Genomic DNA, 22,008 nt, shown 5'->3' on the forward strand with positions numbered 1-22,008 from the left:
TATTGATACTGAATACATTCACGTTGCTCTGACTAGTCCTTAAGTTCTTTTCTGAATGTAGTTTAGGGATCCTTTGTGGAGATCCTCCAATGACAACGTTATGTTATATCTTGGACTCAAGACCATCCATCCTCCTGTCTCAGGCTCCTGAGTGAAGGGATTACAGTGGAGTAGCTCTGTGTCTGTCTTTCAGTCGGGACGCTCTTCATGCTAACCAAATCGGGGAGTGAGGGGAGTCTCCTGGAACCCTGCCACCCTGGAGTTCTGTGTCTCATTGCACTTATAAAGCACTTATGGATCTTGTTTGCACCCTCATAGTATCGCGAGCTGCAAGGGAGTTGAGAATGTGTTCTTTCTGATTGCAAACACTCGTGACCTCTAAGTCACAGATTAGTTTAGTCACGGTGTGAGCCCAGACACGCAGCATCTGTGTCACCTGGGAACCTGTGAAAAATCATATTTTTCAGCCACACCCCCAGTCTACGGTACGTCAAATTTGGGAGGAGAAGCCTACAAACCTGTGTTCTAACAACCAGTCGGATGATTCAAAACACACACTCAAGTCTTAGAATGTTCAGCTAGACCATTGCAACCTAAAGCAATTCAGCGGTAAGCACTGATTTGACTAGATGCAAGTTTTATTCTGTTTCAATAAAAATGAGTTAAAAAAAAAAAAAACAAGTTCCCCTTTTACACATAGCTATGGTGTTGGAAAGCTTGTCGCAATTGCCTTTGGAATAAGGAACTTTGGTGATCACTATGCGCTTGAGCTAGTGAGATTTTTGTGACGATTTCTTTGAATAGGCAAAACTAATAAAGGTAAGGAGTAACTTTGAAGGAATACACTTCGAATAAATTCCCCAAACCCAGTGACCTGAATTGCATGCTGTTTTGATGTCTCTTCAGCTGTCTCTGTGAAGAGGAAGAATCTGTGTTAAATGATCTCAACAAGTGGCCAGAATACTTAGCAGAGACGTATGAGTGCACATGAAAATTGGGACGATACTTGCTTTTTTATGCCTGTTTTCAGTCAAACCAATTTCACAGAAAGTTCTCTAGGAAAAGCATGGAAGGATATCAGTAGCCAGAAAAATATTCCCCCTACATGAACTGCCTTGGCGTGGGAAGTTAAAAGATATTGACAAAGGACCATCTCCCTCATGAGGTTGCGTCATCTTGTCCTGTGATTCATGCTAACCACTGACAGTATTGATAGATTTGCATCACTGTGAGTGAACAGAAGAAATATAGCATCCATACCAGATACTTGTCTGAAGAGGTTTTTGGTCGTTACTGCTGTTGGTTTTCTCAATGTTTTGTTATGTCATGGTGGGGACCAAAGCTGGGACCTCAAAACTGCTAGGCGAGAACTTGACCAAAGAACCACATCCCCAACCCAAGAGCCTTTCTACCCAATTTAGGCATGGAAATGAGTCACGGGCCGTATTTCCCTCCAGAATTCTGCTCTACTTCATGGATCTGTGATGCTGAAGCATGATTACTAATCAAACTGATTCTATCTGGAAATAACGAAAACACAGACAGGGACGAGGAACGGTGCTGCCCCTGCCAAGGTAGTGTCTGACAAAGGCACGGGCAGAGCACTTGGGTAGGTAAGCTCTGCCAACTGCTGTGCTGCAGTGCCAGTACCAGGGAGGACTGGATTTGACTGCGATTTCCAAAAGTCGGTGCAGTCCAGAGTTTCATCAGTCCTGGCTAATAGCCCTTGGCAGCTTTGGGCGGATGGCGTTCTCCACCTGCCCAGCTGGGTACCATGCCCTAAGCACCCACATTTGATGCACATTCATGATTTCTTGGTTGCTCCAGTTATCACCCCCATCTGTGTGAGTGGCAGAGTGCCCATGCCCGAATAGACTAGTAATCTAAAAGTTGCTCTTCACCATTTTTTTTGGAGTAGTACATCTCTTTGAACATGATGTAAGTTGCAGATCCCCTCCTCAGAAAAGTACACATGCACACATATCCATACATACATATGAATGTGTACACTTATTTCATATATTTATATGTAAAGTCCTACACAGTTCCCCACCTTCCCACATTTTAAGAGACTCACATGTCAGTTATGATCATCAGGTTAAAAAACATGTCCTGGGATGTTAAAAGTAGGCGAAGTCCACTTTTAAATTTCAAACAGCTAGGGGAACTCTGAAGAACCACTGAGTTATTAGAGGCCAAGGTGAAAGGAGTGTTGGACAGACACAAGCTAAGAGTTGCTGTCACTGAGAAGCTAGTAGTCTCAGCAGGGTGGCCTCACAGAGAAGCAAAGCAGAGCAGGACATATAGGGCTGGAAGCAGGGTTCAAATTTCCAGAGGAGGAAAGTGTTCTTGGTGAACACATGTAGACAGGAGAACCTATCCATACCCTGTGGTGTGGATCAAGAGTATAGAAGGTAGAAAGGCAGAGAAGAGAAGAGAATGGAACAGTCAAATTATGATGGACTGCAAAACCAAAGCTATGGCTAAAGGAGAACCATTAGACAAGGGCGATTACCTACTCTAAGCTGGAAAAGATTGCTATTGAAGGCATCATTGTTAAAATGCAGAGAGGCAGTATGTTTGGAAAGATTTTTCAATATTCTAAATTGAACCTGGTTTTTGGTGGCTGCTTGCTCTGGGTGTTTTGACTACATTAAATAAATATTAGCTCAAGATTGTTACATTTTAATAAATGTCAAAGGGAAATATATTCTGGTACGAATTTAGATTCCCTGGACACTAAGCAAGTTAAAATCTATTTAAGATGGAAAGAGTGGAAATTTACTGAAAAGAGAAAAGAATCCTGCCAATCTCTAGGCTGGAAGAACAGACGGACGGAAAGACAGACAGACAGACAGACAGACAGACAGACAGACAGACAGACAGACAGAACAAGCTGCGAAGAGTAGACTGTAGCACCATTGCTGCTGAGGGCAGTTAAACTCTACCATAATAAAGCCCTCTGATGAGAACCGACTTGTTACCATGGAAGCCTTGGGCTGCTGGCTTCCGTCAGTTGTTACTTCTGATATACAATTGCACAGTCATCTGTACTTCCTGTCACCACTCAAAACCTGATTAATTCCTTCCTTCTAACCCCACTTCCAAATGCCAATCACTCCCAAAGTGACCTGTGCTCCCTCAGATTCAGCTATGGATTTCCCAATGAAAGTCCACCTTACAAGCCTACAGTCCCTCATCCCACTGGCCCAAGAGTGCTTCCCCTCCCTGGGAGACAGTAACTCTGACAGTGTGCTGTGATGAGCCTCTTTCAGCTGATTAGGTCCTAACAGACCCTTTAACAATGAAAGCTCTCCATTGTCACAGCTCAAAGCCAACACTCCTTAGGACATAGTCTCCTTTCTGTGTCAATGGCCCAGTAAAGTAGCCGCCAGTCCCAGTAATGAGACTCAGTAGTAATTCTAGTTTGGGTTTTATCCTCACCAAGATGCAAACCCATTTGATTTGATAACAGCTTAAGATAATGCACAAAACAAAACAAAAATCTCAGTAAGCTCTTGATTTTATGAATGTCCTGTTTGTTTAAAACCTTTTTTTCCTTTTTAAATATGTGTGTCCCCATTGATAAGTTAGGCAAAGAAACTTGTCACATCTTGCTTCTGAGAAGTAAGGCTAAAGTGGCTATGAACAGTTCGCCCTTTCCCATTTCTGTAGATGGAATATGAAGAGTAAATAACTTAGAAGAAGAGGAGCAGAGAGAGAAGAGGATAAGTTGCCAATGTGTTATTTGCAGAGGTTTAGTTAAAAGGCCAATGTCTGTCCTTGCCCACCGCCACACATAGAAACAGGAAAATGTCAAGTGACTAGAACCCACAGGATGGAGTCAGAAAAGCATTCTATAGAGAGATAGAACTAGTTTTGGATCTCGAGCCTTTTGTTGCAACCATTCAACTCTAACATTGCTTGGGTTTATTAGTTGTCTGTGTGGCTCTGGATATTGATATCCACAAGCTCATAGATGTATATAATATACAGCACACACGGCGTTTCTGATAGTCTTGTTCTCTGCCCTCTCTGGCAAATGGAAATGTTCATTATAACAGAGTTACAAAAACTAACTCCTAGTTAGTGTTCTTCTAGCAAGCAATATCCAGTTCTCTCCTTCATCTCTCTGACTTTTGTTGCTTAGGAAAGCCTGGAGCATGTGTCTGTAAGGAGACAGGTAGGTAAATAGTAGAGTGTGACCTTGGGCTTAGAAAGTCCTGTGGCCAGGAGCCCTCTTGTAAAAGTCCAAACCCTCAGACTCTTTCCTGGATCTGTAGTCCTTTATTAATTGCTTCAGGAACGGCCAGGCTGTCATTATGAAGGCTTGTGTAGGTGCTCTGTAACTATTAAGAGTGTATTAAAATTATAGCATATGCAGGAGCAGCTGTGGAGACAGTTTCAGCGAGCAAACATACCACACTATGACTCCCATGACCCCTCCTCCTCACAGCTGCACCAAAGTGCTCCACAGGCTGCAATTTTAACTCTTTACTCACATCAAGGGTCAACTGACCAGTAGCTACGCTTACGCAAGCCTCTTCCCTGAAAGCAGGAAGTAGAGTTAATGATACAGACGCCTGGCTGTACACTCACATTTAAAGATGAGGACAGGCGAATCCTCTTTGGTGTTTCTAGCACAAGGAAGAGCCTTTCCCTCTCTTACTGCTCAGGCAGGTGAGCGAAGGAGCATCTGAGAGCTGGATGAGCCGCCAGGCTTGGCATAAATTGTGTGAGCCGTGGGATGCACATTCTGAAAAGCGGAGACATTTGTCTGGCCTGCTCCTGAAGTCTACCCAGAACAGATGAGACTTGACAGACTCTAGAAGTCTTGTTTATCCCACAAAGGTCTCTTCTGCTCCGCCAGGGTAGCATGCTAGATAGGAAGCCCTAGATGCAGAAGGTGCTTCTTGTGATGCAAGCAACTGGATGATATCTTGCAAATAGGAATGGTAACACTTTCTTAATTGCAGATGACAATATCCATTATTCTTAGAAGCAAAGTACAATACGGTAAAACTGAAAAAAATTCACATTTTAAAAAGTTATTTTTATTCTCACATAAGTATCTGTGTGTGTGCGTGTGTGTGAGTGGGCGCGTGTGTGTGTGCGTGCATATGTTTATGTTGTGTGCACACACCAAAGCCAGAAGATGACATACAACCCCCTGGTACTGGAGTTATGTGTAGTTAGGATAAGCAGGACAGCATGGATGGTTATCTAGAAGAGCTCTAAGTGATTTGCCCTGCTGAGCCATCTCTAGACCCTGACATTTTCTTTTCACATTGTCTAACAAAACACAAATATGTATCAAATATAAACATACACATCCATACAAGTTGAGAGACAAGGGAAATATGGCAGAATGTCAAAGCTTGGAGAACTTGGAACTATTCCTGTCACTTTTCATTTTTTAACTATTTTGCATATTAAAGTAATTTATGGAAAAATTCAGATTCCTGAGAATCCCCCAAATCCACTGAATCAGACTCTGAAAAGTAGACATTGCTCTTGAGTATCTGAAGCAAGTTTTAGCCCATAATAGTTGAAGGCTATTGAACCATAAAGTTGAACTCTAATAAAAGAGTAAATACAATTTAAAAAGTGATTGTTTTAAAAGGTGATATTTTTAGGAAGTAAACCAACTTAGTTAAAGACCCAAGTTTCTTTGGACAAAGACAAAATCAAACCAAAATGCACTAAGTAAAACTCTTGCTTCACATGTGTGAGGTCCTGGAGTTAACCCCTTGGTAGCAGCTGCGGCGGCAGCAGCAACAACCAAAGGAACTGAGTAAATCAGAAGGGAGCAGTGTAGCTCCTTAGCAGTAGAGAAAAACTCGGTAGATCGTCCAGGTAGAAGAACGCTGGCACCCGAGTGAGCTGAGGGAACAGCCCAGCAGCTGACTCTCACAGCCTGAACAAGCGTTCAGAATTCATGTGGTGCCATTTTTGCTTTGTTTTGCTATTTTGCCTGTTGTTTGTTTTCCAGTGCTGAATTTGAGCCTAGGACTTTGCTGGGTATGGTCAGAGATTTTCAGTCACTCTGCATCTCCCGTGGTCTGGCAAAATCACCTGTGTGGCTTAAAACACGTAGACCAAGGTGCTGGCGCCCGGTCTTACCTCCACGTCTTAAAACAGTTTCCGTATTTCAAAGCTCAAGTATACTAGAATTATAGTAGAGACACAGGGTTAAAAACAGTTGTCTATGAAATAAAACCCAACCTCCTCAAAAAGGCACCGTCTGTCTTCTTGAGCAAGGGAGCCAGAAATGGCCATTAAAGGTACCCCAATGAGCCAACCCAATCCCGAGGCTTCCTAGATTCAAAATGTATGTATTTTGAATTAATACAGCTGTGGGCTAGCTACATTAGCAGACTTTAATTAGGAGCCCCCGGGAACTGCAGATAACTAAATATTTGGAAATGCGGTGAACAGGGAGAAAGGCACAAAAGTGAGACCGGAGGAAAAACGGAGATTATTGTCATTTTCGTTACAATGTTGCCATGATCTCATCACCCTGAAGGGCAAAGCGGGGAAACGGGCATGGAGTCTGCTTTTGCCTGTTAGAGAAGCCTGTAACGACCTACACTACAGCTCATGGTCCCAACCACTTTCCCAGGAGGACGGTTTACCAGTGTGCTACGATACCATTAGGCTAGGAGGAAGCATCTAGAAGAGGGCATCCTTTGCCTGAGGAAGTGTTCACTTCCTTGTTGAACAGGAATCCAGGATTTTTGCATTGACGTGATTGTATTATGCAAAACACGGCCACTGGAAATTCTTGTCTTCTGGCATTGGTCATGAAAGAGGTGTTTCTTTTAGTTGGTTGGCAAAACGAAATTGTAATAATTTCCTTGGAAAGTATTAGCCCAAACCCTGTCCAGGTGGGTCACTGCTGCGTGTTTGTTTGTTTGTTTTTGTTTTTGTTTTTTTTACCAGAGAAGAAGGAGGACAATAGAGAAGGGGTAGGATGGAAGCCATTGTGTGGCAATCTGAGCTGAACGTCTGGGTGGGGACTGGAGGCCTGGTTTAGGAAACTAGCCTTACAGGAAGTGTCCCTAGCTCAGTGAGGTTACTCACCCTGTCACCTCCCCAAACTCCACAGTGTAGATCCAGCTCAGACAAGACAAACGGAAATCATGAGCTGCACTCAAAACCGTGACTTCTGTCCCCAGCACACAAACCTGACTTTCCAGCCTGTGCAGGAAGAGACGTGTGCAGGGGTGTTCGAAGGTTTCTCCGGGCATCTCTGACCTCTGCTCTTCCTCTCTGTTTGTTATCTTGCGGTACAATCGGGATCCCTGGGAAAGATCTGAGATGCTCGGGGAAAATGCAAAGCTTCCTGCCCTGAACACCCCCAATGTTTGTGCACATTTCCGTGGTTCAGTTACCCCTTTTACAGTATTGTGATAAAGACTCCATGACCCTTACGTGTGTGCACTGATATTCACAAGTCCCACGCATGTAGCTACCCTTCCAAGAGTAGTTCATGAAACATAGTCATTTATACCCATTTTATTCCTTTAAAACACTAGAATTACGCATTATGAATTTGTGCATACATATAATATAAAACAATATATCAGAGACAGAAGTACAGCAAAGACGTACGTAACACACAGGACTTCTGTTAGAGGGCTTATGAACTAGAGAGCAATGACAGCCAGATAACAAGCAGTACAGCTGTGGGTGATGCTGGTTTGGGCTGCCCAACAGCCATATTATCCTCTTTCTTCATTTCATTATTCAATTATCTTGGGCATTCCTGATTGCACTCAACTCTTTACAAGGGGGGAAAATGAAAAAGAACTGTCTGCAGAGCTGGGGCTCAAGTTCCAACACACTTGCCGGTTAAGACATCACTGGACATCCTTTTGCTTCTCTGCTATAGACATTGGCCTGTAGATGATGGAACAACAAGCATGGTGTCACTGAGAAGAGCTTGTGGAGATTGGCAGTAACCGGCAAAAAGGAAGGAGCCCATGTCCCTAAGGGAGTGTAGAGATTCTGACTTAGCCAGGCTCCATTTTCAGTGAAATAAGTCCTGTATAGTTTAATACCTCTGGGCTGTTTTCTAGCACCAAAATCGAAAACACATTACTATTGCTACTTTAGAAAAGGCTTGGGACAACTGGATGAACCTCAGGCTTATCATGTGCTATAGGTACATGCATGCCTTTACGTGCATATGGTTGCATATAGCATAGAATTTTTATATTTACTGACATACACATACTTTTTTCTATCTTGAAGCAGCGTAGAAAGGAACTAGAGTTTGGGAGTCATTCACCTCTTGCCACTCCCTAGCAGCAAGGTGACTATTGTGGGGGCCTGATCATCAGCAGTTATAAAATGGTACTGAAATCTCTATTCTGTGCATTTTCAAGCAGATTCAATGAAATTATATAAAAAAAATCTCTCCCCATATGTGTGTGTGAGAGAGAGAGAGAAAGAGAGACAGAGACAGAGACAGACAGAGACAGAGACACACACAGAGAAAGAGAGAGAGAGAGAACTTGTCACTGCTCTTGACACATTATATGTGTTCAGCATGGGACATACATTAATCCTGTACCTTTTGTAGCTACAAACCCATTACCAAGCTCCTACCTGCTCCATACTAGACTCCTCTTAGACTCCTAGGCACTGACTGCACTGGGGAAAAGAAACCCTGTTCTCATGGATCTTAGAATTCAGTTAACGATACAAACAAAAGTATAATTATGGCCTGAGATGAAGTATGATATAAAGAAACACAGTGCCATGGAGGCGTGGAAGCAGTGAACTCAAGTTTGACTGGGGTTATGGAAGGCTTCCCTCGGAAAACAGTTTCCGAGTTTGGGGGTGAGATTTTGGAGGGAGCAGCACACTATGCTTTATAAAAGACTGAATGGGAAACAAAAGCATGTCTTTTCTTGCTCCTGTACTGTCCACTTCAAAGGTCTGGGATTATGTCCAGTTAATCATAAGCTTGTTTATTCATATTCTTTATGGGGTGTGTTCATCACAGACACACATAAAAATAGGAGACTGGATGAATTAAATTCTTTAAAAAAATTTTCTTTGTTTTTATTTTATGCGTATGGACATTTTGTCTGCATGTATATTTGTATACAATTTATCTGCAGGGCCCTTGGTGAAGCCAGAGGAGGACATTGGCTCTCCTGAAAGTAGAGTTGCAAACGGTTGTGAGTCACCATGCAAGCACTTGGGATGGAACTCTGGTCTTCTGGAAGAGCATCCACCTAGTGCTCTTAACCTCTGAGCAACCTCTCCAGCACCAAAGAATGAATTAAGTCTTTAATTCCAAAGGGAAAAAACTAAATGAGTGTAACCAGAGGTTTCTCCCCCACCCGCCAGTTCCTAAACAACCACTCTGAGGTCTAATATTAATTAAAAACTGCTTCTTACTGGCTAGCTCTACATATAAATTAACCTGTTTTAATAATCTATGTATCATCACATGCCCCGTGGCTTACCCATAAGGCTCTGGCATCTTATTCCTTCAGTGGCTGCTGGCATCTCTCTGACGCCACCTTCTTTCTCCCTGTATTCAGTTTGGCTTTCCTGCCCAGTTCTAGTCTACCCTGCCACAGGCCAAAGCAGCTTTATTCATCAACCAGTAAGAGCAACACATATTCGCAGCATACAGAGGGACCTCCCACATAGTAAGACTTGGGCAGAAAGCTGCCCTGCCATGCATGAGACTGTAGATTCCATTCTCAACAACACTCACACAGCACGCACTCACATAACCGGGAAACGTCCATTAAAAGGATATAAATCATGCAAACATATAGTAACGTCTCAATGATTATAAGCCCTTCCCTGTGCCTACAAGAGTCGCTGTCTTATCTGGCTCACACATCATCTTTGCTGCACACCGAAAGGCTTGAAGTAGAAGGAAACATGTCCCATTTATCTTTAAATAACCTGAAGTTTTTAGTGTAGAGTGTTGCTTAGAATAAATCTAAAAATTCAGGAATTGAACCGCATTCTTAATTATGGATTCAATGAACAACATGTCAAAGAAAATCCTGTACCTTGCCTTGGTGGAGGGTTACAACTCCAAACACAGAAACTGGCAGTAATGGCAAACACCTGTAACCGTGACGCTTGGGAGGTGGGGATAGAAGAATCAGAAGTCCTAAGTTATCGTCAGCTACACAGTGAGTTCTAGACCAGGCTAGGATATGTGAAATCCTTTATTTAAAATAACAATATCAATAAAATTAGTACCTTCAAACACCATTGGAATTAGGATGGCCATGTGACTTGTTTGGGCTAACCATGGGATAAGGGTCATTTGAGTTATTTCCAGAACAGTCTTCAAAAATAAGTGCACGATCTTTTCCTTTCTTTGTCTCAAGAAGTTTCTGCTCCTGTCAAGTGCATAGGCCCTGGAAGAATATGCAGCAGACAACCAGTGACAAATGCATTATGTGTGAAAAACAAAATAAACTCTTGTCAACAAATGTCACAAGCAAGTGCACACTGGGAAAACAAAGTCCTAAATCTCACTCGGCTGCTCTCTGGAGAGAATACTCAATGTCAGCTTAGAAACATTTAGGAAAAAACCTATCAAAAGGAATTGGAAATAAAAGATAGGACACTGTGCAGAGAAGAGACTGCCATAGACCATTAAAGGAGAATATGTCACCCATTAAAAGGGCACCGCTTTAATGTCCCCACTTCCAGAGACCACTCAATAGAAAGCAACCTGTCTCTAGAATGCTGCCCTGCACAGAGCATATAGACACTTCATTTTTCCCTTTACAGTTGTTTGATTTTCAAGTTCCTTGGCCATCCCACTTCAGGAGTGGAAACTCTACAGGAGCCGAGCATCTGTTTAACTTGCTCTCAAGCTAGTGCACAGCATATATGTAACTGGGGAGCCTTTGATGAACAAAGCATGCACACAAAGACAACAGCGTGCACTACTGAGCAATGTGTATACAAGACTGCCAAAATACCAGAGGAGATCCAAAGTTAAAAGCACAGATTCGTGTGAATGAGTATCATGGAGGGTAGGTCAAAGGTCATTGTTGGGTGTCTTCCTCATTATCTCTCTGACAGGATCTCTTGCTGAGCCTGGAGCTTATGGATTTCTCTGGGTTGACTGGTTCATCAGCTCCATGAATGAATGCACGTACACACTGATACACACACACACACAAGCACATATGACAGGGCTGGGTTTACAGATGTGTTACCTCTTAGCTTTCATGTGGCTACTAGGGACATGAAATATGAACTCAAGTTCCAAGCTTGTATGACAAGCACTTTACTGACTGAGCCATTTTTTCAGCTCCAACCTTCATATCTCTCTCTCTCTCTCTCTCTCTCTCTCTCTCTCTCTCTCTCTCTCTCCCTCCCTCCCTCTCCCTCTCCCTCCCTTCTTTTCTTCCTTTCTTTATGAGAGAAAAATAAAACCAAAATCTAGGATGGCATTCGTAGAGAGGACTAATAAAGTGATCGCTATGTTTAACAAAGAACCCGGTCCAGGGACATACTCAGAAAGAAAAGCTTGGTGAGACATCTGCAGTAAGAGACCTGTGAGACATAAAGCTAAAGTGATAGAGATGGAATGAGAGTATTTAATACAAATAGACATTCTACTGGGAATGTCAAGTAGTTGGATCAGAAGACCCAAGTGAGGTCCTTGATTATCGCTTCTCATGGGCGCCCCGTGTAAAGCATCAGTCAGAACTACAAGTGGAAAGCTTCCATGTCTGATGTAGTCCCCTAGCTATGTGAGGAAAGCAAATATATCTGGACCAGAGTGTCACAGAAGGAGCGCTGTCTTGTCAGCCTTCACCACGTATGATCTAGACACATTCTGAAATACAGCTATAAGTAAATCTAGATTCTCAAGTCTATTAAAAGTAAGGAAAATGATGCCCGTGCACATTTAGACAAAGTCACTGGAACTTTCAAGACTGGCTCTCTTTACTGGCAAAATAGGTGACTGCCTGCTTCATGGGTTTCTTGAGAGGAGTAGATGGATTTAAAGACACATCTGTTGTCTAAGGGATACACTATTTGTGCATTTCCTCTCAACAGTGTCCTATGCTCCCGTGTTTTATACACTGAGACACTGTACACTGCTTTTTCTTGCAAGTAAAAGTGTTTGTGAATGGGCTCTTTGATGAGGTTCCCACAAATCACTTTATGAATGCAAGCTCTTAGCCGTCTATCAGCTAGCACATCTGGAGTTTACGTGCGAGGGAAGAGCAGACCAGAAGTTTGAATAAAATTAATAATTGTTTGGAGCGTGGGCTTGAGAGTCTATTTGTAAGTATAGATGAGTGGGATTTGTGAGGGTGTAAAGAGGAGAAGGGGACCCCGATTGACAGAGATGGGTTTACATAATCAGGCCTAGGCAGTTGCACACGAGACAGATGCTCAATAGCTTTTGGCAACAAAAAATATTGACCAGCTGGGATATCATTAATGCTTAACAATTTTATGCTTATGACCACATCTTGGCCAATTAGGTTGTCTTTGACCACCAAAGGGTATAATACATTCTGCTGTAAACGCCACATGTGTATCTCTGTAGCTCATATTCTGTTACATTGATATGTTGCACAATACACACTCACTATAAATGCGTTTGCTTCTTCAGAGCGTCATGTTAGATGGTGATTTAAGAGGAATCAAATTAAAATGTAAAATTAATTTCTTTATAAACATAATTAGTCATTACTCGGGGAAATGTGGGGGTGTGAGTGTGGGGGTACTAAAAGCAAAGGGATCTAAATCAAGTAATTTCTAAATAAATATTCAAAAGCTACTATTAAAAAGTAATCTGGCTGGGAAGAGGCAATGCTGTGTAATAGCTGGACACAAATAAATGCAGGCAGGGAAGAGGCAGCTGCTAAGAGACAGTGACTGAATGACTTCCACAGGGGTTGCTTGTGACATCAGAAGCCCATGGCCAATGTCAGAAGCCCATGAAGTCATTTCAGAAATAGTCCCGAAAGACCAATACCAGACATTTATGTGACACAGTATTTTCAAGAATTCTTCATACACTAAAATTTAATACACCATTCCGATCACATTCAGAACTTGAAATTGAAGGATCTGTGGAGTTCTATTTGTCATACACACGCTCTTCCACCGTAGTTAGAAGCCCACCCTGCCACAAGATTCAAGGGGGACGTGAGCAGAAGATGTCACCTATAAACCGTTTCCCTTCAAAATGACTTGCAATGTATTTGAGACTTGCTGGGTTTCTCAGTAACATCCCCAGATGGCCTTTGACTCTAATACTGTTCATACATTTTCCTCAAACTCTGGGAAATGGCTTGGTTCCTAGTGCCTGAGTCCCCTCCGTGTATAAACTGCTAAGAGAAGCATCAGGGTTCCCTCTTTAAAGTCGGGGAACCCCCAGTAAAAGCTTCGTGTGAGGAGTACAGGAAGAAAAGAAAAGATATGGGCTATCAAGTAAGTTGCTTCCCACATCTGCGGCAAGAACCATTCAAAAGAATCAAAACGTTTCCTACATCTCAAAGGCAGTTTCAAAATATGCAAAATCCTTCCAGAAATCCCTCTAACTGAGAGCTAGGTGTTACAGTGTGTGCCTGAAAACCCAACACCCAGGAAGTAGATCCAGAGAGTACAGTCATTTCTAGTCATACAGCAAGTCTGAGGCTAGCCCAGACTACATAATTCCCGGTCTAAACACAAGTGAAAAAAAAAAAAAAGAAGAGTGGGTGCTACTTCCCCTTTATGTAACCACTGAACATTTCCATATTGAGCAACCCCCACTTTTTCTGTTGGGGTTTTGCTTTCAGAGGTAATCATGGGACAGCTTCAGAAGCTGAAGGTCAAGGGATGAAGGACTCCTGGGAACCAGCTGGTAGGGCGTGTCCCTCTCCGTGCTCTGCCTGAGCCATGCAGTGGCATTCTTCCACTTGCATCACCATCTTGACCACGGGGATTGGGCTGGTGCAGTTCAGCCTCAGGTGCACGGTGGTGAACTTGGCAGGCGAGCAGTGGGAGCAGAAGTTGGAGGGGAATGTCTCCGTTCCAGGAAAATGAATGGACCCGCATTTCCCAAAGCAGAGGTTGTTCGGCACAACAACTTTCTCACAGTCTTCGTGGACAATTGTCTGAAAGGCAAACAGGTTGGGTCGTCTCAAGGCAACTCATGACACAAAAGGATGATAGAGAATGACCTAAATTGGGAATGCACTTTGTGATATCCAACACAGGGAGTCCGTTAGGGACAAAGCCACCTCACCAAAGCTTTCTTTATCATGTAACTCATCCTCACAATAATGTAATAATTGTGTAATAATCATCACATCAGTTAGCCTCTAAAAAGCCTAAAGTTAACGTGAAAATAATTTCCACTATAAACACCATACTTTAAAGATTTCCATCTAGTTGGATATAACCAGTTGGAAACAAAAAGCTGTAACGGCAGCCTTCTTACTTAACCATACCATATCCCACCGTTCTGTTCTCTATAGTGCATTGTGCACAGCAGTTTTTCAGTAAATACTGGTCAGTTAACCATGGAATAGGCCAGAGACCATGAGTTCAGTTCTGTCCTGTTTTATTTGAGTTGTGAAGCAGTCAGGTCTACAAAGCAGCAGAGTCATGATGTATATACCTATGTTACATCACCTTTGCTGCTTTTCTCATAACTCCAGATACCCAGTTTTATGTGTCTTCTAAAATATGAGTCAAACACCTTCATTTTAATTTAATTAGCAATAGAATTAAAAAGTAAGAATTTCAAAGGGAACTTGATTGCCCAAGTCTTAGGAGCAATTTTCTAATTGCACACGGACCGGCAAAGCAGATATTATTACTTGATGATTGACTTGCCATTGCTACACAGGCAATTGCCTTAGAAAACTGCCTAGTTAATCGGGCAGTGTTACTAGACTGTAAAATTTTAGTCTCTCCTGCACTGCTTCTGGTTCAGTGTCTTTTTGATGCATTTTCTCTACTTTAACTTAGCATTTGGAATGTAGGCATTGCCAGGACTGGAGAAAGCAGAATACGAGAATGTTCCTTTGTCTTAAGAGTACAGAACTGGTCCTGGTCACTACAAATTAGCCAGTGCAGGTAAGGAAAGAGATGTCATTTCACATTACGGTTATTTCTGAAAACCTAAGAGAAACATAAATTACACTCTAAATTATGTTTTGCTATCACAATGCCAAGAAATGATAGTGAGAATCACAGCCTAGAGTTTCTGAGGGGCATTTTCAAGGTCAAATAATTTCAGCAACTATTTAAAGAAAATTGTCATGGACCTGCGAAGTAGTAAGGTGTAGGCGTCAGAAATGAAGCAGGGCACCCAGGGAGATAGCTGGGGTAGCCCACTTCACCTCCAGTTTGATGTACTTGCTTTTCTACCTCTTCATGAATATGGAGAGAAGCTGTAAGGTAGTTCTGGCAGTTGCTCTGAATTCTCAGGGGCCTGAGAGCATAACCTTACTTTTCTATATGGATGATAACCAGTAAAAATATACACGTTCAACAAACTCTGTGCCTTCAAAATGGTGACCACCAAGACTGACCGTGCCACTTGAAGCACTTCCAGCATCCAGGACACAAAGGAGACGTGAGAAGGAAATAAGGGAAATGAGGGAAATTAATCACATTTTGCCAAATCCCACAACGAATACCTGAGGATCAAATGGGGAACAGACAAGGCACAGTCTCTTGTCAGCCTCTTTTGCATTTGTCCTATCTGTCCCCAAGTCTTACAGACTCTGGCTGTTTTCCCCCTACAGTGCATACCTGGTTGAAGGGCACTGTCCTGCAGGTCTCCCGATGTACTTCGTGGCTTTTGATGGGCAAGACGACCCCCTGTGAGGCCGGGCCCTTCCTGAACATGAAGCGATGCCAGAATTTCTTGGCTTCCTCCTGAAGAGGGGACCTCTCCACTTCCCTCTCATCTGCTGGCTGAGTGAGGGCCTGGATCCCCAATGAGACATGATCATTTTCCACATCCTTTCTGGAGTGAAGTTCTGTCTCAGGTTTCTTCCAGAGTCTTCCAAGCCTGGACAGCATCTTCTCTCTCTGCCGCTGGCCTTCCCCAGCCAGACTGGCGCTTAGGAGGTGTGGCACTGCCACAAACAGATCTGGCTTGTCTTCTCCCTCCTCACGGTTGGCCATGTGGAGATCTCTGCGACCCCTTTCCAGGAGCACAAAGGAGAATGAGCTCTGGCAGCCGTCCACGCATCGAGCTGCCTTCCCCAGAGGCAGGAGCACAAGCAGCTGAAGTAAGAGGAGATACATGCTACCAGGGCCCAGAGACTGAGATTAGGTTCACAGATGGCCAGGCCCAAAGGAGAGGGGCTCTCTCTGTAGGACTGCAGCCAGGACATCCCATATATGCTACCTGCCTGGTAGGGTGGGAAGGCAGGTGGTCAGCAGGCAGGCAAAGCAAATACATTAAGTGTTTGCTTACATTATGCAGTGCTAATGGTGTCCTGCCTTCACTTGGTTCTGTATTTTTGAAGCCCCCCAGGGAAAGCCTGAGGGGGGGGGTAATTAGCTGGTGGCTTAGCTGTTGTCTGAGACTTAGGAGTGGCTGTGCTGGCAAAAACAACTTGCTCTTTGTCTGAATTCCTCATCATTGTCATTAGAAGGAAAAACAGAGCCAGCGAGCATTTGCTTCACATCTGCATGGAGCTGGGGTAGAACAGACGCCACATGTGTTAGCTAGAGAAGTGTCAAAGGCAAAACAAAACAAAAAGGCCATGTTAAGCAAAAGCCCAGGCCTTCACAGGAGAGAGAGAGAGAGAGAGAGAGAGAGAGAGAGAGAGAGAGAGAGAGAGAGAGAGAGAGAGAGAGAGAGGATCAGCTTGGTGGCACAGCAGCCTTCTTTGCCTTCTCTGTATTCACATGTGGATGGAAGCCTTTGGTCATAGCCGAGTTAAGGGAATACATCTTCCTTATCCACACATGGAGACTCAGAATTCTAGAGTTAATCCTTTCACATGGAGAAACAAACACTGAGTGCCAGATTTCACAACTGGCCAGAGATCCCAAACTCTTCGAGTTGTTCTCCACAGGATCCCGAGTGACAGAAGCTGACAGCTCATCGATCAAGGACCATAATGTGTCCCTCAAGCCCCTTCATCATCGTTATTATTTTCTCATCTTTAACGGAGCCAGGCTTGAGAAATGTGGAGTACAAATCCAGGTTTGATCCATTGGGGGAGGGGGGGGATGAAGCTGGAGTGGGAGGTCCTTACCTGACTGAATCCACATCTGCCGCAAATCTAAGTAATTGGTGATCAGACTCAATAAAGATGGAGACAGACACAAGTCTCCAGGGACTAAGGGGTTAAGTGGCTAATGATAATTTGAAGTTAGCCCTGGGTACAAGAAACAGATCAATACCTTGCAATTCGGTCTACCTTCCCAAAATAATGTCCCAACTGGGAAGCCACACCTTCGCTTATCTCTCTTGCCCCTTCTGTTTAGTCACACAGAGGTGACCGGGAATGTACTCTCCCTTTGTTTAGCATGCATTCTTTCTACACGTTCCCCACTGGGACGTCTTTCCAGGCATTTGTGTTCTTGATAATCGTTGCTGAGTTCTCCGAGGCAAGGCCTCCCATAAGCCATTTGCCAACTACGCATACATGGGTTATCATTTTACTAGAATTCTAAAAGACGTGTACTTGACTTGTTCCAGACGCCAATGGTACGTTCCCTGATGTTCACTGAACGGACGCTGCTCCGTACCGCAAGAACATTAGTGTTCATCATTTGTTTTAGTCTTTTTAAAAACTTGCCTGATACTTGAATTCCTCGGCTCTTCTCAGTTGCCCAATGCAATGAGCCCTCCAGAGCAGCCATTAGGTCTTCTGGTATTACGTGTGGTATGAAAACCAACTAGGATATATCTTTTGGTTCCTGTTTAAACTTCACTGTCCAGTGACTTAAAGTCCACTACCATCAGTCACATAGGGTCTTGCCTGACCCAATTGAAGCGCTAATCCAGGGATTCTACCTGGGGTCTCATCTTACCTGGCTCTGGAATTGTTGGCTATTGGACACAGTTGGAACAATTTCTGTTGAACAGACATTTGTAGAAGACGTTGTGGATGAAAAGTCAAGATGGATACTAGAAAGTGATTAAGATGCTAAAGACTGGCTCCCGCCTTACACAGGTTAACTATGCAGGGCACAGCTCTCTAACTTTATTACCTCCTGGGATACCAGTCATTCACTTAATTTTCCTTTGGTCTTAGCTTCCCGTCTTCTGGACCCAAATTTTGGAACTCATAGTTGCCGATTACAGATCAGTCCCGGAGAATTTCCTTTGGCTCTTCCGTCCCGTCCTGCTGCTCAAGCCTGCAAGTACCCTGACTGACAAGAAGCCTCCTGCAGAAGAAGCACGAAATGAAAGGCCGTCTCCAGCATCTCTTACAACTCAGAACAGGGAGGCTCGTCTTTCTCAGCGCTGTAGATTCTCATCCTTTCTATTTTCCTCAAAACATAGGATAGAAGTAGTATCATAGGAATATGAGATTTTAATGCAAAATAAGGCAGAATTTTTTTTAACATTTAGTTTAGCTTTTGTTCTATGTGTGTGTGTGTGTGTGTGTGTGTGTGTGTGCGCGCGCGCACGCGTGTGTATGAACATGTCCTCAACATGTGGAGGTGAGGACAGCCTATGGAAGTCCATCTTTTTTCTACCATCTTGGTCCTAGGATGAAACTCATGCGGGTCATGAAGCTTATCTGCAAGTGCCTTCACACACTGGGCCGTCCTGCCAACCCTTTTTTCTTATTTTTCAAACATCAAGAACAGAGAAAGGTAGAGTACATGGTTTCCCTTAAAACCATTTTCTCAGCAATTTAATTTAGTAAGTTATTTAAAATGTAAAACTATTTCTAACATCATTCCCTGACCCATCTTACAGAAAGGATATATTCAGAAGCAGCTCCTTTCCCCAATTCTGTCCCACGCCCTGGATTCATTCATTCATTCATTCGTTCATTCATTCATTCATTCATACGATGTATATGTGAGTCCCAACACTGGAGAATCATAGGGACTAATGATAAGGATGTCCTTTTCCATGGCTAGTATATGCTGTAGTTTGTAGAGTTATTTAATTAATAAAAGTGTTATTTAGTCAAAATAGAAGAAAACTTTAGGTAGACACCGTTCTTATACTAATCAGGCTTTATCAACTATTCCCAAATGCCAAAACACATCGGACTGCATACCGTTTCTCTTAATTTTATTCAACAAGTATTCACTTAGCACAAAAAAATATAGTAGACATTGTACATCTTTTCTTTCTTTTAGAGTAGGTCAGGAGTAACCAGATTCAATAATATTAAAAAGTGTGAGCCTTCCCTAGTTCCTTCTCCCTTATGGACAATCTGTCCTTGCCATGATCAGCTGCTACCTGAGCTTTTGAATAGTTTGCTTTGGACACTGTATGTCTCTAGACTTCACCTAGGACAATACCGCCTCTTGACTTGTCATTCTGAGTGGCCTTCCGTGTCCACAGGAATGGATTGTGACCATGTTATACTGATAACCTGGCATGGGCATCACATGGATGGCCACCCAACCCTGTTCTCATACAGTTGTTCTGACATCATCTCGTCCTGCTGTATCACCATAGCACACAACTCTAACCAAATAAGGGCTATGTGAACATTCATTTAGCATCTGTCCCTACCCCAGATTTTAGTCTGAAAAAGATCAAGTTGATGGGTTCTTGCCACCATCTCAGGATGTAAGTCAGTTCATTTCGCAGTGCAAATGCTCAGAAGTACTGGTTTAATGAATGAATGAGGTCACCAATTAACTTGTATCTCCGAATCTTCTGGTCCTCACTTCCTGTTATATCCAGCTTGAATTCCATGGTTCATAAATTTGGATTTCTGGACTGTTCTCTATTCCTGGCCCTTTGCTCTGTAGACATGAAGTTATCCACCTATCCTGGGCCCACGGCTACAGTACAACCATACTGCTGCCAGAGACAATGGGAAGATGGGACAAATTGGTTCTATACAAAGTATCTTTCTCTCAACTCTGCTCAGCACTCTTTCATTACTGTAGTAATCTCTTGGTTTTCCATATAAACCTAAACTCTAATTATCTAACCCCCGAGTGCTCTGTCAATTATCTAACCTGCCCTCATTTTCAGCAACTGACCTTATCCCTTCTTATACGGAGAAAGACAGAAGTCACCATACAACAGTTTCTTACCTGTGACCTCAAACCCTGCCAGTACAGTGTGTCCTTCCCCGTCCCCTAGAATCACATCCTCCCCACATAGCTCCATAGCAAGATCTCCTCCCTCAGCATTTCCATAGTGTGGGACAGCCTCAGACTTGTTCAAACTGTCTCCGGTGTTCTCATCTGCTCAGCGATGGGATTGTTGCTTCAAATCCAACCTCTGTCTTCGTATCTGCTTGTATACCCACACACTGAAGTCTGGCCTCTATTTCTGTAAAACCCTCTCCCTCCTTCGAGGACCATCTCTGCCTTCCTTAACTTTTAAGCAACATTTAAGTCATTTTTTTATGAAGTCAGTCCTCAGTAGACTAAGGTCAGAAAGGAGCATCAGAAAGAGGGTGAAAAGCCATGAGGATCTCAAAGCTTTCAATTACAAGAGCAGCCTACTGGCGGTCTTGAGAAAGGTGTTTTCTATATTGTCTAGGTAGCCCCCCCTCTGAGAGCTGAGACTGGAGGCGTGTGCCCTGACTTGGGGCTAATTTCTTCATTCAGTCGTTCAGTGACAGGTAGAGCTGGGCTTACTAACGTGCATCTTCTTCACCACAGAGATGACTGTTCAGGGTAAGGCCTACTATTCCTGGGGGCTGCAGGATCCAAAGCTCCAGACACGGGCATTTTATTGAGCACATTTTCTGTTTCATTTCTTTTCCTGGCCCAAGTTCTACAGTTAGTCTTGTGATGTTTGTTTCAACCTCCCAAACGTAATAGCAGTGTGGATGGAAACTTCTGACAAGAGTCTGGCTGGACTGTGCTTTCTGAGAGGGGTCTCTGTCCTGGAGGACTTTATTCTTAATTCTCCATGCTTAGACTCTATTTTAAAATCAAATTTCCACTAAATCTGGAAGGATTCAGAATAAACCATTCTTTATTTCCCAAGCTGGCTGCATCTCAGAGTGGGTATCTGAACTTTGTCATACGGCTACGGTTTGTAGATAACTCTCAGGGGAAGGGTTTTGACACTCCTAAGGAAGGTAACTCAGGCAGGAGGACGAGGCGCCTGCCAGGTACCACTAGGCAGCTTGTGGGTTGTTGTGCCCCAGTTGGAAGATGGAGGTGGTGTATCACCAACAGACAGCGCAGGGGGCATCTGTCTGAAAACGCTTTCCCTCCTGGCTGCCTCTCCAGTTTCTGCTTATACAATGCAGGCAGCTTGGGGGAGCCATATTGTCCCTATAAGCTCATAACACATGGACAAATGATTAAAAACACATGGAAAACAGTTCCGCAGCTAAGCTGCAATTCAGATGGGATGGAAAATCAACTTGCAAAGCTTTCAGCTGACTCAGGGCCAAGTGTAGGACAGAATGCAGGAGGAGTTGCCAAAAGAAAGTTGTGTATGTGTGCATGTGGGGGGGGGTGCAAATCATGGATCAGAAACCTAAAACAATGACGCCTTGTATTGACAGCCCTTCTCCGAGGCTCCCCAAGAGCAGGCACCAGAATCAACTCTTTGAAAAATATTAAAACCTTTATTTCATGAAAGGTTTTGGACAGATTTATATTTTCTACCCTCTATAAATAAAAGTTGGCTTTACTATCTTGGCAATACCTATGCAGAAACATAATCTTAAGTATCTGTAACATAAATATTAAAAAATTACACCTACTATTACCTCTAGGTGTGGGAATTAAATAACAAGATGGTAGGAGACAAATTGTTTAAAAAAAAAACCAGTGATAATAAAATGGAAAAATTGAGCAACCTCCTGGCCAGGGTTTGCTTTATGCTGTTTGCCTGAGCCTGGGCCCAGGTTGACC

At 43.3% G+C, this 22,008-nt stretch overlaps 1 protein-coding gene across 1 annotated transcript; it reads right to left on the reverse strand.

Moving 5' to 3' along the window:
* Nucleotides 1–13,838: 13,838 nt before the first annotated feature.
* On the reverse strand, nucleotides 13,839–16,272 carry Cer1 (cerberus 1, DAN family BMP antagonist). Its single transcript, XM_005352676.1, has 2 exons — nucleotides 15,772–16,272; nucleotides 13,839–14,123 (listed from the first exon to the last, which is right to left on the reverse strand). Exons 1-2 carry the CDS (start codon nucleotides 16,270–16,272, stop codon nucleotides 13,839–13,841), a joined length of 786 nt encoding a protein of 261 aa, XP_005352733.1.
* Between the last annotated feature and the right edge of the window lie 5,736 nt (nucleotides 16,273–22,008).

This window comes from Microtus ochrogaster, chromosome 10 (assembly GCF_000317375.1).
Source record: "Microtus ochrogaster isolate Prairie Vole_2 chromosome 10, MicOch1.0, whole genome shotgun sequence".
Lineage (NCBI taxonomy): Eukaryota > Metazoa > Chordata > Mammalia > Rodentia > Cricetidae > Microtus > Microtus ochrogaster.

Excerpts from the sequence above, each read along its gene's own strand:
- Cer1 (XM_005352676.1), bottom strand. The coding sequence starts at position 16,272 with ATGTATCTCCTCTTACTTCAGCTGCTTGTGCTCCTGCCTCTGGGGAAG. Across the intron at positions 14,124-15,771 it reads GGACAGTGCCCTTCAACCAG|ACAATTGTCCACGAAGACTG; the intron begins GTATGCACTGTA and ends TTTGCCTTTCAG.